The 17,128-nt window shown below is 39.4% G+C and overlaps 2 protein-coding genes across 5 annotated transcripts; both read right to left on the reverse strand.

The window, feature by feature from the left end:
- Positions 1 to 225: 225 nt before the first annotated feature.
- On the reverse strand, positions 226 to 14,117 carry morc2 (MORC family CW-type zinc finger 2). Of its 4 annotated transcripts, none has more exons than XM_077561110.1 (28): positions 14,022 to 14,117; positions 13,370 to 13,492; positions 11,289 to 11,342; positions 11,175 to 11,209; positions 11,033 to 11,101; positions 10,822 to 10,912; positions 10,624 to 10,732; positions 10,279 to 10,438; positions 10,057 to 10,168; positions 9,563 to 9,688; positions 9,403 to 9,482; positions 9,236 to 9,318; positions 9,054 to 9,139; positions 8,789 to 8,929; positions 8,540 to 8,694; positions 7,146 to 7,274; positions 6,959 to 7,064; positions 6,598 to 6,730; positions 6,436 to 6,522; positions 4,886 to 5,119; positions 4,569 to 4,814; positions 4,238 to 4,312; positions 3,862 to 3,991; positions 3,079 to 3,217; positions 2,838 to 3,005; positions 2,651 to 2,744; positions 1,167 to 1,355; positions 226 to 1,073 (listed from the first exon to the last, which is right to left on the reverse strand). In XM_077561110.1, exons 2-28 carry the CDS (start codon positions 13,435 to 13,437, stop codon positions 1,005 to 1,007), a joined length of 3,168 nt encoding a protein of 1,055 aa, XP_077417236.1. In that variant the 5' UTR covers positions 13,438 to 13,492; positions 14,022 to 14,117; the 3' UTR covers positions 226 to 1,004. The 4 variants fall into 4 exon arrangements, with proteins under 4 accessions (XP_077417236.1, XP_077417237.1, XP_077417238.1 ...); XM_077561111.1 differs by lacking the exon at positions 14,022 to 14,117 and adding an exon at positions 13,914 to 14,017; XM_077561112.1 differs by lacking the exon at positions 14,022 to 14,117 and adding an exon at positions 13,863 to 13,883.
- Positions 14,118 to 14,615: 498 nt separating this feature from the next.
- On the reverse strand, positions 14,616 to 17,062 carry LOC144048782 (transmembrane protein 248). Its single transcript, XM_077561116.1, has 7 exons — positions 16,904 to 17,062; positions 16,464 to 16,640; positions 15,681 to 15,945; positions 15,507 to 15,600; positions 15,240 to 15,381; positions 15,027 to 15,167; positions 14,616 to 14,944 (listed from the first exon to the last, which is right to left on the reverse strand). The coding sequence occupies exons 2-7, from the start codon at positions 16,623 to 16,625 to the stop codon at positions 14,924 to 14,926; spliced, it is 825 nt and encodes a 274-aa protein (XP_077417242.1). The 5' UTR covers positions 16,626 to 16,640; positions 16,904 to 17,062; the 3' UTR covers positions 14,616 to 14,923.
- Between the last annotated feature and the right edge of the window lie 66 nt (positions 17,063 to 17,128).

The following is a 17,128-nucleotide window of genomic DNA, read 5'->3' on the forward strand; positions in this document are numbered from 1 at the left end:
TATTGTGGCATGTTTTATGTACATTTCACAATGTCACAGGTCATAAGAGCCCACATGGGAAAAAGTAAACTTGACCTATTTGTTGACTTTTTTAAATAGCACTCCCTTGCAATCTTGAACCCAACCACGAGGCAGACGTGCTAAACACTAGCCACATGTACTAAATTGGATTATTTGTGAGATTTCTCCTTAACCTTATTTTTTGCATCAAAAACCTGTAACATGTAGTGTGGAACCAGTTTTATTGTTTCAGTAAAGATGTTAAAAAAAAAATACAACCATTTCTTGCAATTTAACATGAAGACTGAATCATGCAATTTAATAAAACTTTTTTTTTGACATGTTAAAATATGTTCAAACAGATGGACAGGTAAAGATAATGAGTAGGAACACTCTACTAAACAGTTTTGTTTTCTTCAAAAACAAGCAGAACAGGCATGAACATTATACTGATAAAACCCAGTATGAATTTCTTAGTGTGTTACTCGATTTGCTAGTCAAGCTGGTCAGGAAGGGGCAATAATCATGACCAACACCGATGTTTTTGACGAGTGTACAAAAAATAATAGTTAACGTTTACATAGATAGACAGCAGTAGAGAGTGCGGTCTAGCCAACCCAAACTCTTAAAATACTTTGTATTGTCTCACCCGACAGTAGCGCAAAATAAAGACCTGCCTTAGTTGACTATATAGGGACAGTAAACTGTATTAAACCTACAAAGTTTAACGTAAGATAGGTTGGCTTCAGAACTGATTAACAAGAACAGTAAAAGACTAAAACAAAATCAACTTGCTAGACGGCCGCCAATAATGTAAAAAACGAAATGAATGACAAACACCGGCATGGAGTGAATGCTTACTGCTAAATGAAAAAAGGGGGGGAAAGCTTGACAATAACAATCCCCCAAATATTCATATTGAATATGATGCCAGTAGCATGGCTGTCAGTCGTTTGATGTGCACATTCTTTTTCCTTCTTGGAGATATCTGCTGTCCATTCTGTTTAATCTCCTTTGGTGAGAAGGTCCTCAATATACGCATCAAGTTCATCATCTGTGTTGATGTCGATATCCTAAGAGGGAGGGAAGCAATTATTGCTTTACATTGCTCATCATTTCCAAGACCATGAACAGATTAAATATTCAAACAAAAAAAGCTGTCCAACCTCTTGAACTTTTTGCAGAAGTGAAACAATATTGGTTCGTAGTTTTTGTAGCTTCTCATCTGCTTCCTTCAGTTTCATCTCTGTGCTGTTGCTTTTCTCTTCCACAGCTTTGGCTTTGGCGTCCGCTCTGCTCTGGTACGAGTTGCACAGTGACTGGAGACCTGATTCGTACTGGTGGAAATACTCTTTCTGAAGTAGACAGGAGAACCGCAAAAGGATACATCAACACTAGGGTAACTCAACACTACCACTTCTACAGGTGCATGTCAATGAATATACAGTGGAACCTCGATTTTTGATGTGAGTTTTTAGTCCACAAAAAAAAAGTGCTTCAATTTCACGTACAATTGGCTTTAACGGTCAACCCTTCCCCACTATTAGTCAGTTTGAACAAGACTCCACTGTAGTTTGCCTATACATAGTATTCACACGACGTCACCGCCCCCCAACTATCGACCCAGCAGGCCTTTCGTGGGGCAAACGACCAGCAAGACAACGCAACCAAATGCTGAGGAGTGTTGCTTACAACAAGTTACTTTGATTGATTCATTCCGGATTTTCACAAACCGCTTCACAATGGTGCGCACGTTTGCCGTTCACGGGGGCAAAATTGGGTGATCAAAGATGTGAAATGAAACTTCTAGATAGAATTCACATGCCGTCATTTGCTCCACATTGTATGCCGGTCCATGGAATGTCGAATTGGAATGGCAAAGAAGTGTCCGGAATTACAAAGATACATCGAACGGATTTCCAACCGACAAAGTCTACCAAAGTGTGTTCTGACCATTTTGATTAAGGTAAGTTTCATTGTAAGATGGTAAAAATGCTTTTACCATAATGCAATTGTGATATACTGTATGTGAGCCTCTAGCCGTGGCTAGCTCTGGCTAAAAATAGATTTGTAGTCAAGATTTTGAGAGCTCTCCAAATACCCTCCTTTAGGTCTATTATTTTCCTTTCCCAGCAGCCAAAAAGTTGAAATTGTTAAAGTGTACGAAAATAAGTGATGAATCGACAATGTTGTTGTTGATGTTTTCGTTGTAACATGCTAGCGCTAGTAGCGAGTGCGTTTGGGGGAACTAGCTAATTGGTTTAAAAATAACTCGAGATTCTTCACCTCAAATTCACAATTGATAAATGCACATAGCAACCAATAAAATGCTACCATAGAGCATATGTTTTTCAAGTCCTCAGTATCGACAAATTCGATTCCACTAACCAAACGTTTCAACGTGTACCGCTGCAAAGAGTGTCAAGCTAAACTTTCTGCATACGTCTTGCTTACAAAAGTAACGTTAGAGGAAGCTGGGGGTGACATTCGTCAATCACAAAAAAACATTCGGTGTAAACTCAATAGAAGCAAAGCTGACTTCACTGGAAAATTGCCCCACCATGAGGGGCGGGCTCGCGATCCCGCGACGTCAGTGAATACCATGTATATGGCTGAAAATGGGTAGTCGAGAAAAGTGTTTTCATCTCACCAGAGGAAAGGCCACCAACTCCTCTGCCGTCATGCTGTTTACATCATCCTTAGGAATCTGAAAAGCAGGAGGGAAGAAGTACCGCAGCATTGTCCTGAAAAGAAGAGCAGCATACTTGTCACTTTCACGCGATACGAAACTACGCTATGTTAGCTTGCGGGTTCAATCTGACAAAGGAGCCACTCGCCTCAACATGGTGACCAGGCTCTCGGTCACCTCTCGACTGGTGCCGGGTTGTGTGGTGTCCGGCTCCATGGCTGCAGACGCTTTCTCGGTCTCCTGTTGGGTGTCGGGCGTTTGGGAGATGGGAGACGGCGGACGCATCAGGCGGACTTCATCACTGCCCTTGAACACCCTTCGCACACCAACACGATGCATCAATGCCATGGAGTACGGACAAAATGCATTTAGTAAAGATGAAGTTTCACCATCTGTCTTTAGGGGTGGCTCGAGGGACATAGTCAAACTTGACTTTCCAGCGAACGCTCTGTTTATTGGTCTCGACGGCGATGACTTTTCCTGTGAACCACTCCTTGTTGACGCGGACTTCAACTAGCAGTCCCTTATCTTCGGGGGGAAAAAGAATATTTTTGAGCCAAGACTTTGCATTTCAGCTTGCGGGGCAACCTTGTGAAATGAACTGAAAATATCCGAATATAAGAAACAGTTTAAAAAGCGACATTCTCTGATCAATAGCCGCGTTTCCACCGCAGGAACTTCGGGGTAAATTTACAGGGCCAGCCCCGTATGTGCGTGTCTTACTCGAGGGTAGGGACTCCGCCGGCCCGATAAACTCCCGTTCGAGCTTTTGTGCCGATTGGCTAAAAATTGTTTTGCATAAAAAAATATCTTACCTTCATGCACGACGACTCTTCCACCAAAACAATTCTCTTAATAATCCTTTGCCTATTAGCGTTCCACTCTTTTAGCCTTTTCAAATTCTTCATCTAAATGCCGTCTCCTCTCACTCAAACCATCCATCCACGCCAAGTACATAAAATAAAAAGCAGAGAAAAACAGCAACCACCTAAAGTTTCTCTCTTTCCTCGTGATTTTTGCCGATCGGAACTCACGACGTCGCGAAATGGGTCGTACTCCGCAGTGGGGAGACAGCCACAAGCGGGCCGGCTGAGAGGACGGTTCCTGTGAAAGTCCCTACGCCCCTCCCCATACCCGAACGTCCTGCGGTGGAAACGCGGCTTATGTGATACCTTTCTGAGCATTCCTAATGTCGTCCTCCGGGTCCTGCTGTTGTGCCTTCGCTGGTGCCTTCTCTGGCACTTTCTCTGGCGCTTTTTCCGACGCTTTTTCCGGAGGCTTCTCTGGCGCCTTCTCTGGTGCCTGCACAGACAAAACTCTCATAACTAGAACCACATCAGGGTTGAAAAAAAACGAAAGGTTTTGATCCCTGTTAGTGAAAGCAGTGAAAGGTTGAAAGAATTCCTCTATTCCTCTTCCCGCCACTTCAAGAAGGGATTAGAAAACAAGCATAACAGTTGCATGACAAGTTGATTATTAGAGATTGGAAAGAGCAGATGCAGGCCAGCTTTAGGAGGAGCAAACAGACTGCAGGATGAGTAAAGCTACCTTGGATTTAGCAACAGGGGTCTGGCGTGGAGGAGTAGCAACTCCTTTCTTTCCAGGCTGTGTTTGTTTGTTAACCTGTTAGGTCAACAGCAGACGGGCTTCGTTTGAGGTTCTGCGACTCAACCAGCAAGTAAACAACTGACAAAGTTCTCTTTGCTATCACTTTTTAGAAGAGGAAAAGTGATGCTGCGGGAGTTAAAGCAACAAGCAACAGGCTTCATTAAAAAGAAAAAAAAAAGTGGACAGTTGGCGCAGTTATGCAAGCAAGCAAGGTGCACGTCTGCTTTGGCCACTGCTGATGTTCACGCGTTTAACATTTACTGATGTTTACCTCGTCTAACTTGCCACGTTTGGCAACTGGGGCCTTCTCCACCACTTTGCCCCGGTTACCAGCAGCAGCGGCCATCTTTGACTTCTTCGTCTGGGGTTCTTCTTCACTGTCCTCACTTTCTTCCTCCTCCTCCTCCTCTTCTTCATCCTCCTCCTCCTCCTCCTCCTCCTCCTCGCTGTCCTCCTCCACAATTATTCTCTTACGTTGTCCAACAGCTGTAGGTTTGGCTGATGCTTTAGTGAGTGACTATCGAAAGAGACAAGACATTAAGCTTACTTTTAGTACTATATTTTCCACTGATCCGACATGTATCTTACCCTTGAAGTGCGGCTTGGTGGGGGTGTTTTGGAAGGTTTGGCTGTCGGCTTTGGTGCGGGTGACTTTGCTGTAGCTTTGGACCTGGTTGCTTCAACCTTAGGTGGAGGGGCAGGGGTCCGGGTGGGCCGCTGAGAGTAGGTGCGGGGCGGGGGAGCGCTGTGTGGCGTCTTGAGGTGAGCCGGCAACGGGGGCGATCGAGGGCGCGTTACAGATCTCTCTGAAGACCGACTTGCCTTAGAGACAAAGTGGGCAAAAGAATAGTTGCAGAAAATATCAACAATACGAACAGATGACAAGTCATCATTCATCTGTTTCAGTTTACGAGACCGATGCGGCTCTTTAAAAAAAAATGCAGGATTTGTAGAAAGCCATTTTCTATCTGACACCATATCCTCAGATAGATCTTTTTATGATAGACTGTATTATGTAATGTTGCACTGGTAGTGTAGTGTTACTTGCTTAAAGTTGATTTGGGTCAATACTTTATGCTATACAAGTGATTATTGCAGTGAATTTATGACAACTGATTTAAAATGAAGAAAATATGACATGACATAAAAACAAAGGGATGCTTCAATCATAATGAAGACAATATATCAATTCGGTGACAAAATTAGTGCGTTAATTTTGAGTTAATTTAAAGTTCCTTTAGCGTCCCAATTTTTTTAACGTACGATTACTTGGAAAACCTGTGTACTGGGGGAATTCCAGCTGCAGACACATCCTCGTCAAAATTTTGCAGTATTGAATTTAATAATAAAGCATAATTGCATCTGGCAAAAAGGGTCCTCATGTGCCAAAAAATCTAAATTGAGAGTTTTACATATTCAAATTCTACACTTAATTCCCTTTAAAATTATATATATTGCATGGACGCACCTCAAAAATTGACAAAGTTACAGCAATTTTAATGTTGGAAGTTTGAAATCCCTAGTTTGGAGAAAAGGGTGTTTTCAAAGGTTTGGACGTTTGACCTCTCAGCCGCAACTTTGAAGATCACATTAGGCTTACAATTCATCTTCTGCGGCATCAGCCAAAGTTTGGTTGTTTTATTGTTGCTCCTTGTGGTATTTTCTTGCTTAAATGAGGTCATATCACCGCAGTGGGAAATTTTATGTAATAATTTTATGTCAATTAAAAGATTATTTGCCATTTGGTGTGGCCTGTGACACGTTTATGGCAGAAAAAGGACCTAAACACAAATCAATATCACATTTGTTTTTTACAGTACATCTTTTTCCTTTTAACTCAATTTTATGAATTATGAAATTACTGCATCAATGACTAAAATATGCAGCCATATTTCAATATTTCACTTTATTTTAACAAGAATATGAAAACTTATTTTTTTTTTATTTATTATTTTATATGTTATTGTACATTTAAAACTGATATAAAATTTGCAATTATCGTGAGTTAATAACTATTGAAGTCATGCGATTAATTACGATGAACATTTTTAAAACCGCCTGACACGCCTAATATCAATATTAATAATATTAACAGGACTAAGAATTCAAAATAATAACTCCAGTGAGGGCAGGTGTACCTTGGCGGAGGTGTCTGTTGCAGGTTTCATGCTAACATCCATTGGCAGCTTCTTTATATCTGCCGCAGATTTGATTGTAGTGGTTTTCTGAGGAAGGCATACAAATATGTGAAGTGCCTGTGAAAGGCTGGAAAGCGAGGCCGCCAGGAACAAACAAGCTACCTGCAAGGCCTCCAGTTTATCCTGTTGATGTTTGATTTTTTCTGCAAGCTCTTTCTGTTTGTCTTCAGTGGTCTGCTTTTCTTTTTTCAGGACTCCGCACGGCAAATTTGGTTTCTTTTCAGCAGCGTCACATCTGTCATGCATTGGAGAAAATCATAAACCAAGTGTCACACTAGCTAAACCCACTTTGCAAAATGGACACACAGTCACTTACTGGCTACTTTATTAAGTGCATATGCACACTGATATCTAACAAACAAACAACAAAAAAAGGCAGCCATGCAGTTGTACAGTTGTGTACTTAATGATGTGGCCATTGAGTCCATAAATGATTTAACTTGATATTTGTGCGTGTGTTTACCTATCCTGGGTACTATCTGGGTTCATAAGGCACACCCAGCTGTCTGGGTAGCGTTTGTCGACAGCATCCATCTGGAACGGCAGCGTTCTCCACTTTAAGCATTTATCTAAAAACACAACCCATAAAAGCAGCGTGAGCACAGGTTTGGAGTGCTGAATGTGTGTGTGTGCGTGCGTCTGGGACTCACCGCACTGAATGGTAATTGGGATCTCCATGGCGCGGCGTCTCTTATATCTTGCCTCCAATGACGGCGGCGCAGACCAGCTGGCGGACAAGTATCCAAACTCATCCCAGAACTTCACTATGCCTTTCTGAGCTGCATCACGCAAAAAAAAAATATACTCAGCAATTGACCTAGTAAACATGAACACAAACTGAACATTCTTATTCATAAATAGAGATGTTTGATACCGCTTTTTTCAGACCGATACCAGAACGAGTATGAGAACTCTTGACTAGTCACCGATACCACCAGTACTTCTTGTAAAATTATCCTCCCCCCCAAAAAAAAACCCAAAACAATAACAGCTAATTTAAACAAATACCTATTAATCTCAATATAGCATTTTTTCTTAAAATTGCATGAAATTAATGGCAATTTTCTATTCTTCTGATTTCTAGTCCTGAGGCCCAGTATCGGCCCGATACCTATTATTGGTACTCGCCCATCCCTACTCATAACCAACAGCTGAACTGCATGCATCATGCACAAACATACTCATACTCTTAATCATAAGGCCCTACAAGGCCATCATAAGGCTTGTTCCTAGGCGAAAGAAAACCTTCTTGATCCTTGCAACTGCAACATTTACTTATTATTTTTCTTTAGCTCAAACATTACTCTATCACCAGATCGTCCACTTTTGATGACTGACTTGATGTAACCTGCATTAACTGGGTTAACATTATAAATTGAGAGTCACTTTTTATTTAATTCAGTATATAGGGCTCCAGACTGCCCTAAATAGGGGTATTTTGCCCTTAAAACCTGAGAAATTTTCATCAATGCAACCGGTAAAAGTTTGCAGTTTAAAAAAAAAATAAATAAATAAAAAAAAAAATATATATATATATATATATATATATATATATATATATATATATATATATAATTAAACTCTTGAGTAATTTTTGTTGTCATACTTCTGCTTCACACATCAGTAATATAGTGAAAATGACTGAGATGAAAGTTTATTTTACAAGTTAATTTATAGTGTGTGCCCCTAAAATTTCACGTTATGGACCACTGTTCTCATAGTAAAAAAAATGTTAGTCTGGAGCCCTGATTATTATTACTTAAGTATTCACTAGAAGTTAATGGAAAGACATGAGCAGTACTCTTGAAATTCAGGAGGAATTGAGCATCCGAAAGGTAGAAACTGTGCAGGTTTCCACAATGTTACAATAGAACAGCGTACAAAAAGCCTTAATCAGTCCCTCAATGGGGAAATTCCAGTATTTTGTTAACCACATAACTTAATTGCCCGAGTCTCTTTTTTTTTTTTTATAATGCCATGTGGACGATAATTTATTAGATTAGATGAATCTCCATTAAGACTGTGAATGTCAGGTGTTCCTTACCAATGTTAGTGTCCTTCCAGTACTGAGCCAGATGTTCTCCCATGGACTTTAGCAAATGTCGATACTCCTTAGCATCGGCAAAGTCTTGCTTGTTGTGAGTAGGCTCGAGAACTAAATATGGGACATCCACTACGCCGACAACACCTCCACAGGCCCTGTGTGACAAAAACACAACCGACATAGTAGTAAAACCCCTCAACCAAGCTCATCTTTGCTGACTTCATCACAGTCAGTGTGCACACTACTCACATGCCTCCATCCAGCTGAGGACCCGTCTTTTCGTACATCTTGATGAGACGGGAGCAGTTGTAAACAAACATTCCATCCAGGTCTCTCTGTTCAATGTTCACTCCAAATATAAAGTTCAGTTCCTTGGGCTCCTTTAATGCTCTGAGAGATGTGAAAGAAAAAGAACTTAGGATTGTGCTAGTGTTCTTCGTGTTTTTGTTTTTAAATTCCATAAAACATCCTCCAGTGTAGACAATGATACTAATATTGCGATTAAGTATTGTACTTCTGTTTGGACTCTAGAATTCTTTTCTTCATGTCAGCATCCCGTCTAAGCATCATGGCTGAATCCTGGGCTTTTCTCAGGATCGTCTGAAAGACAGGAAAGGGTGTGGGGGATTTGTGTTATCAGCTGAAAAACCTGTGCAGCCAAAGTGGACCAGAAAAGTGATCTGGTGTTTCACTTACTCGAGAATCTTTCGACACATCCTCTCCAAGTCTCGTCTCCATGGCTAAACGCTTGCTTTCTGCTTCTCTGGCTTTCTCCTCCGCTTAAATTGGTAACGGAAGATTCACCAAGTCAATTGAAGAGCACGCAGAGAGAGCAAAAAGATGGACGTAGACCACCAACTCACCAATCTTAGCAAGGTGATCTGCTTTCTTGACTTCCTGTTCAGCGCGCGTTTTGAAACGTGTCGATGAGTACTTATAAACCCTGTGATGAGAAGCAAGGAAACAGATGAAACAAACCTGTCACCTGCCACAGGGCTGTTAAGCATGTGTGTGCTCCATTACCGCGGTTTATAAAGACAGCAGGACAGCCTCTTGGTCCTCACTTTATGCCCCTGGATAAAAATCCTCATGCGGGGGTCAATGTACAACACAGCAGCGTATGCTCTGAATGACCTCCTCTCTGGTTTCCTGTAAACAAGGGGAGGAAACAGCCATTAGCATTTACTCTGATGATGTCTTTCATCCATCCATTTCCTACCATTCATCCTGTTCATATGCATGCAAGTGTGGAGTGATTTACCTTCTCAATCATGTTACTTTTTATTTATTCATTTATTATTAAATGCACTTTTCTCCTATTCCTAAAAAGTATCAAATTAACCTATCACATCTGGAATGTAGGAGGAAGCCAGAGTACCTGAAGAAAGTGTTAACTCCACACTGAATGGCCAGAGCCAGGATTCAAACCCACAACCTCCTGAGAGTGAGACCATTGTGCTACCAACATGCTGTGCCTGCTTTCTGTTTTGATGAAATTGCAATCGCACGGTACTCACACTCCTTCAGCAAGCATTCCAGCCATCAGTATGTCCTGGTGATCCGTCTCGGCATCCAGTTCTGGTTCTCTGTTGTCCATCAGCTTCAGATTATAGATTATCACCAAGGTACCTTGACACATAGTCAGAACAAAAAAAAAAAAACACTTTTTAGTCCAATTTATTACCATAAAAAAGAAAAGAAAGAAGTTTTAATAATCACGCACACACGCTTGTACTAACCACTGGTACTTTCAATTTTGCTGAACTGCTCCATCAACTCTTGTACACTTTTAAAAGGCGAGTATTTGCATATCAGCTCGGTCTCAATGGCGTATTTCTCTGGGTCAGACGTCAGCGGCTCTTTAGTTATCAAATCCCAGGACGGGAGAGGCACTATTACCTGAGAAGTTAAGAGTAATTCAGAATAAATTTAGAGGTCAGACAATCTTAAAATCTCACAAAACAAAAATTTTAATTACATAGGACACACTGCAAATTACTTATATATGAAGATTTTTTTCACACTAAAAAACTAAACTTAACGCAGCAGTCATGTCATGAAATACAAATATTCATTGGCCTGACCTCGTCAAGACCTTCCTCTTCATGGAAAGTCCTTGATAAAAAAAGACAAGTTAGACTGTTGGCCTTTTTTGTAAACAGGATGAAGTCTTTCCCAATTCGCATGGATCCCCTGGCAAGAGACACATCCAATAAAATGTAAATTAATCAAAACGTGCATCACACCTGCAATTTGATTGTAAAAGTCTCTCAGGATCTTACGATTTCAGTCCATTTCCGTATTGGCCAATCTGTGTGGAGTCAGGAGATCTTTTACTTGACTTTCCAAATTGGATCACATGGGTTGCCTCGTCTAACAAAATTAAATGAATGTCAGCACATTTGTAATGTGAAAACTTGTCTGGAACCGAAATGCTGAATCCATATCAAAACTAAACACAAGGATCAAGGTCAAAGATAAAGTGCCACTTACTTGGCTCCATTCCAATGCCATCATCAAGAAAACACAGCATGTAGCCGCCCCGCAGCTCTGGCCTTTTCTCTGTCAACAATTTATGGAAGTGTTAAGTTAAAAGTAAAGTTTACACTTCATTGTATTCAACACCAAATATTACCTGTGTAAATGTCAATTCGTGTGGCATCGGCATCTCTGTGGAAGGTAAAACACCACTTGATTACAAAATGAACAACATTAGGTCTTCGTAATGGCAGCAAATCAACACAAATACCTCGAATTGTCCACAAGCTCTGCCAAGGCTCCAAATAAGAACTCGTGTGTTGTCCTAAAGTCAAACACCATTCAAGTCAGTCAATTAAAAAAATAAAAATTAAGTATTATATATATACAGTATATCATACCATGTGTTTTGCAATGGTATTTCAAGTTTAATGAAACCTGTATTCAAATTGCACCCTTCTCTCATATAAACTTTTATGACTCGTGCAATTCCTAGATACACAATTGCTTTTTATTGTCATATGCAGATTCAGTATCATCCATCCATCCAAGTTGTTTACTTTCCCCACACGCATGAATTTTTTGTTGTTGTAATTATTAAACACGACCCGTTTCGGACCATATTATCAAGACAAATTCCCTCTTAACACGCCTAAGACCGCAGAATGCTCTAACAGGGTAAATTTACTGGTTATCTGATTGTCGTCGTCCTTGGAGTGTGGAATGGGCAAAATCGGGACAAAAAGGCTGTCATCAGCCATGATGAGGAGCTTGTAAAAGGTCAAAAGTACATTAAACACTTACATGTGCAATGTTTTGCAATGTTTTTTTTTGTGTGCACTATTTTGCACCATAGCGTATTGAGTTTGGAGATCTACACAATGATAGGTCTAAAAATTATTCTATATCTTTTTAATCAATTACTTTGCTAAGGGACAACTTTTTTTTATTTGTTAAAATGATTTCAAGAAAAAGCAGATAGGTTTACATGAAAATGCAAATTTTGAATGAAAAGGGGAGAAGAATAAATCTGATACTCTGACCGAAATAAAAGAAAATATACAAATTTTAACCCATTCATAAATACATCCATTATAATTTTTACACTTACCGGTAAGTAAAGTTCATGTCGCAAAATACAAAATTACCACAAAGAGATTCAATGTCTACTATGATATGAATTTCGGGCGCTATCACTAAACCCTCAGTCAGCAATTGAAGCAATTAAAGCCTCTGACAAAAATACAAAATATTTTAATAAAAAATGTACATACTATCTTACATTTATGTACAAAAGAACATAGTACAAAATTTAAAACATTTTTGGTTAAAAAAAAACACTTTTTTACCATCACTATAAAATAATTACAAATAAATGTATAACGCAAACATGCTTTACTAAACCATTTTTAAAACCACGAAAAAAGGAAAGCCTCATCTGATTTCATTCTCTTCTACATTTTAAAAATATTTGATGTCTGAGAAGAGTGAAATGTGTTTATAAGTATTTATTTTTGTATTTATGGTTTCAACATATTCATAAGTGTAACTATGAAACGCATAGTGTATAATTTTTGGTTCCACTAAAAAACACATGGAAAATACACTGCCAAAAATGTTAAGGCCACATTATCGCCTTCAAATTCAGTTGTACCATCATATAAACAAGTCAGGAATGATGGTAAAAGTTGCAAAGTTTAATAAAAGTTGAATCTACTATTATCTGTATTTCGTCTTTATTTTTTAATTTGCACAAACATTAAAGAATTCAAGCTCTACAGCTAATGACGGTTAAACTGTATATGAGCAGCTACAGTACATAAATAATACTTTTGAGTGAAATTGGATTAGAAATCTCTCACTGCACTGCACTGCACACTATCAGGGCTCCAGACTAACTTTTTTTTTTTTAAGGATTGGAGTAGCTTCTAACATGAAATTTTAGGGGCGCAAGTCGAAGATTTTAGGGGCACACATTATAAATAGACTTGCAAATATTCATCCCACTCATTTTCACCATATTACTTAAGTGTGGAGCTTGTCAACAATGAAAAATATTCAACACACTAGTTATTATCTATCCATCTATTCTCCGAACCGCTTAATAACTTATTTGAAATTATTTCAAATTCAGTAAATTTACAGATTGCACTGGCACAAGCGGATGAAAATTGTAGTTGCGCTGTCTCAAATTTTAAGGGCAAAACGGCACCATTTAGGGGCAGTCTGGAAACCTGACTACCACTTAACCACTAATGTATATGTAAAGGCCACATGGCATGCCATGCAGAACCAAAACAGTGACTGTTGTTTTGAAACCTTTTCGCTGTAAACCAGTAAAGCTGCACTTACGAGTTTGTATGCAGATATTCAAAAGTAAGTTGAGCCCTGCTCAGGTTGCTGTAGTTTGAGTAGGCCATGAACTCTCAACTAGTCTCTCGGTGACCACAGATGGTTACCCCACAGGTTTAAATCCTGCAGCAGAAAAGAAGCAGAATTAATACAGTTTTTGTTCATTTGCTGACATTATGCATACTCCCTGTCTTAATAAACAGCCACGCATTATTATATGTTAGCCATGTCGAACCGTTAGGAGCATTTGCGATGAAAATGGAGGGAAATTATTGTTTTGCATATGTTAAAGCACCACATGATTGATACGCGTGTAGGTTGGTGAAGTTAGTGACCAAATCCCGCGTGTTGCCAAGACATTTGTAACATGAATGTTTCAGACATCTAACAAGGGGCGTACACTGATAAACACATGTAATGCTAGCATGTGAGCTGGCGTTAGCATAGTTGTACTGTACATTGTTTATTAAGTAGCAGTAGCTCCGCAGCTAACCTTAGCTTTACAGACGGGCTTTTACAGAATTACATGACCGCCACTGTCTACCTGTTTTGTCAACGTGTACTGGGACGACAAACAAACTTTTAATACGTTTAGTTTCTCTTTAGCCAAATTAAAGCGTTCCAAGGGCTGTAGGTAGTAGTTCGCGCTTACCGAACGATTAGAAGTTGGCTTCCTCCTGGCCTGCAAAGCCACGCCTCTATTCTTCTTCTTCAAATTGCCTAGTAGTAACTGAGCATAAGAGACTGAGCACTTTGCTGCCACCTTCAGTTTCGGAGTTGAAGAGACTTTTACGTGCACAAAAATACCTATGTATACATTTTTGTATTGCCTTTTACATTTTAATATTTTTATTACCATACATTTTTGTATTGCCTTTTACATTTTAATATTTTTATTACCATACATTTTTGTATTGCCTTTTACATTTTAATATTTTTATTACCATACATTTTTGTATTGCCTTTTACATTTTAATATTTTTATTACCATACATTTTTGTATTGCCTTTTACATTTTAATATTTTTATTACCATACATTTTTGTATTACCTTTTACATTTTAATATTTGTATTACCTGGAACACCATGTTCAGACTTCAGGGTGTCCAAAATTGCACTTGGCACCAAAACACCCGTAGGCCCCAGTTCAATTATCAACTTTGTGGTCATGTCATCGAATTTGCGGCTCCACACTCGGGTGAAAAGAGCTTTAGCCTACCTCACTTATGGTCACGAGCTGGATAGATGAATGGATGGATACAATTTATTACACTGATACAGTATATATATATATATATAAATATAAATAACATACATACAGTATGTATTAATTTAAACAGAAAGATAATTAACTTTTTTTTATAGCTTTACTGGGAATCTGGCAGACATTTACACCATGCAAACATGTGAGCCACTGGATAACAGTAAACAGAAAACTGGTTTATGAGTAAATATTACATAAAAAAAGTTTTCATTAGGGTCTCACAGGACAGAAGGATAGTTTTTCTCATTGCCTCAGATTGAATCCTTCAACATTCAGTTGACAAGAAATGTTCAGGCGTCAATCAAAGGTTCCTGCAACAAACAACAATAATGGTGTTAAAACGAAATTTTGCATGCTTCACAACTGTACAATACTAGAAGAAATAGTATTTACATTTTGAAGGTCCAACTCCTTCCTGTGGTAGTTGCGCATCTTTGAATGTGACACGCTAGCAGCTAAACAAAGTATTAAACAAACTCCTATCAGACACATACTGACTTCTATCAGATGTCGCACTGCCACCCACTGCTCCTCCTAGAGATGAAGAAAACAAATTGTTGACGTTATTTGGCAGAGCACATTATTTATATCTCATCCGCGTGGTACCTTTGTTAACATAATAGTGAGCGTAGGGTCATTCCAGGAGAGAAGACCGTAGCAAGCTTGTGATGGTGGCGGTGGTTGATCAATTGCCTCCACGTGGACAGGTGAATGGTTGTTGCCCGATGCATGACACTCAGGGGGAAGTCTACATAAAAACATAAGTCATATGTAAACAACTGATTCAATGTGTTATTGTGGCAAAGCACATTTGTTTGTGGCATCTTTATACTTGTAGGTATAAAACACAAACGTGAGTCCAGCCAAACTCACCGGATCATAGGGAAGAGAGCAGTTGGAGCTCTTAAAGTGAGGCAGATGTAGGTATCATTTTCTGAATGAATGTCTACATTCACAATCTCTTCGCCTAAAGAGAAAAAAATCGGTCAACATTAACAATATAAGACATTCTTGTTTACAGATAAAGTGCTTAAATGCAATACCAACCCCCAAGATGCAACTGGCTGGCTGTCAAAGTTGTGAAAAGGTCAACATCTTTTGGAAGGCCGTGGCTGCTTGTGATAGTCAGAGGAACCTTGAGATGCAAACTTGTGACATGTGAGGGCTGTAGTGTCGATTCAAGTGAAGCAGCGCCATCTCTACTCTGTTGTGTAAGAGGAGATGGGCCTAGCGACACCGGCTCATCTGAACTCCAGTTGGATTTAACACACAGGTGGAAGTGTGCTAAAGTAGATAGGAAATGGTTCCAGTCCTGAGAGACAAAACATTTGGCATAATTATGATAACTGTGGGAGCCTAAATAACGTTGTGTCCTTTGGCAAGACACTTCAGCCACATTTTCTTTAGTGCCCCTCACACTACTACTACTACTACTACTACTACTACTACTACTACTATTACTATTACTATTACTATTATTATTATTATTATTATTATTAAATACTCCAATATAGTTCACACATGCACACCATGTTCCATTGTCTGTTGGTTGGTGCATCAACACAGTTCAGGAACTGACATTTTTTCTTTCAACTTCCATTCTGCACACATTTTTATTAATTTAATAAAGTATTTGCTTCAGAGTGGGCAATTATACACGATGGTAATTGTGCAAGACACAGAAAAAACATACGGTAGCAAAACTCCCCCCCCCCCCCCCCCCCACACACACACAATACAATTGCTTGCCACTGAGTCATGCTGGTTACAATTTACACATATTAAATGTCCCATGTTCTTCCAGATGCAAGGCAAATAAACAGTGGTTACCTTTGCTGTGTCCGGATTGGGCAGGATATGACTACTGCTATAAGAACCGAGGCTTATGAACGAAATAGCCAGTGTCAGGAGACACAGGAAAAATGTCACAGCCGGCGGGTTCTGGGACACGTAATCTCTTATATTGTTAACCGGCTGCCAGGACGCCATCATCGAACACAATTAAACCTGAAATGAGGCAAACATAGAAAGACATATAAAGAAGTCTAGTTAAATATGAGTGACCATATATTAATTTCTCTGTTAGGGTATCGGTGATTAGATAAAAACACAGCAGCACTGTAAATGAGGAAATAGGCTCCTGCATTGTGCATTTATGCTGCTTGCATGGTTTTAATATAAAGGCTGCAAACAAGTAACCCACCCCCTTTATATAGCGTCTGTATTAATATCACTATAATGTAGATACATCACACATGCAAATGCCATACCTTAATATGGAGTAGGCTGCGGTCACTACATCGTTATTTTTGCAAATTATTATTTTTTGAACATCCGCATTAGATAAGGAGTCCACCGAGTTCGCCACTGGGATGACAACTTCGACACGAGTGTTTTCTTTACGCCACTTCACCAGTTTACGACTGTAACATGATTGGGCCACGAGAAACACGTGAGCAACATGGCAGTGACGTCACTTGTTTACCAATGCGCTG

The sequence above is a fragment of the Vanacampus margaritifer genome, chromosome 3 (genome assembly GCF_051991255.1).
Source record: "Vanacampus margaritifer isolate UIUO_Vmar chromosome 3, RoL_Vmar_1.0, whole genome shotgun sequence".
Lineage (NCBI taxonomy): Eukaryota > Metazoa > Chordata > Actinopteri > Syngnathiformes > Syngnathidae > Vanacampus > Vanacampus margaritifer.

Bases quoted from the DNA above. Each gene is read 5' to 3' on its own strand.
- morc2 (XM_077561110.1), bottom strand. From the start codon at position 13,437: ATGGCCTACTCAAACTACAGCAACCTGAGCAGGGCTCAACTTACTTTT. The intron at 6,523-6,597 runs GTAGCTTGTTTG...TGCCTTCCTCAG, and splicing joins ATAAACTGGAGGCCTTGCAG to AAAACCACTACAATCAAATC. The intron at 2,745-2,837 runs GCGAGTGGCTCC...TCTTCTTTTCAG, and splicing joins AGCCTGGTCACCATGTTGAG to GACAATGCTGCGGTACTTCT.
- LOC144048782 (XM_077561116.1), bottom strand. From the start codon at position 16,625: ATGATGGCGTCCTGGCAGCCGGTTAACAATATAAGAGATTACGTGTCC. The intron at 15,946-16,463 runs GTAACCACTGTT...TTTGTCTCTCAG, and splicing joins CCAATCCGGACACAGCAAAG to GACTGGAACCATTTCCTATC. The intron at 15,382-15,506 runs GTGAGTTTGGCT...GTTTTTATGTAG, and splicing joins GCTCTCTTCCCTATGATCCG to ACTTCCCCCTGAGTGTCATG.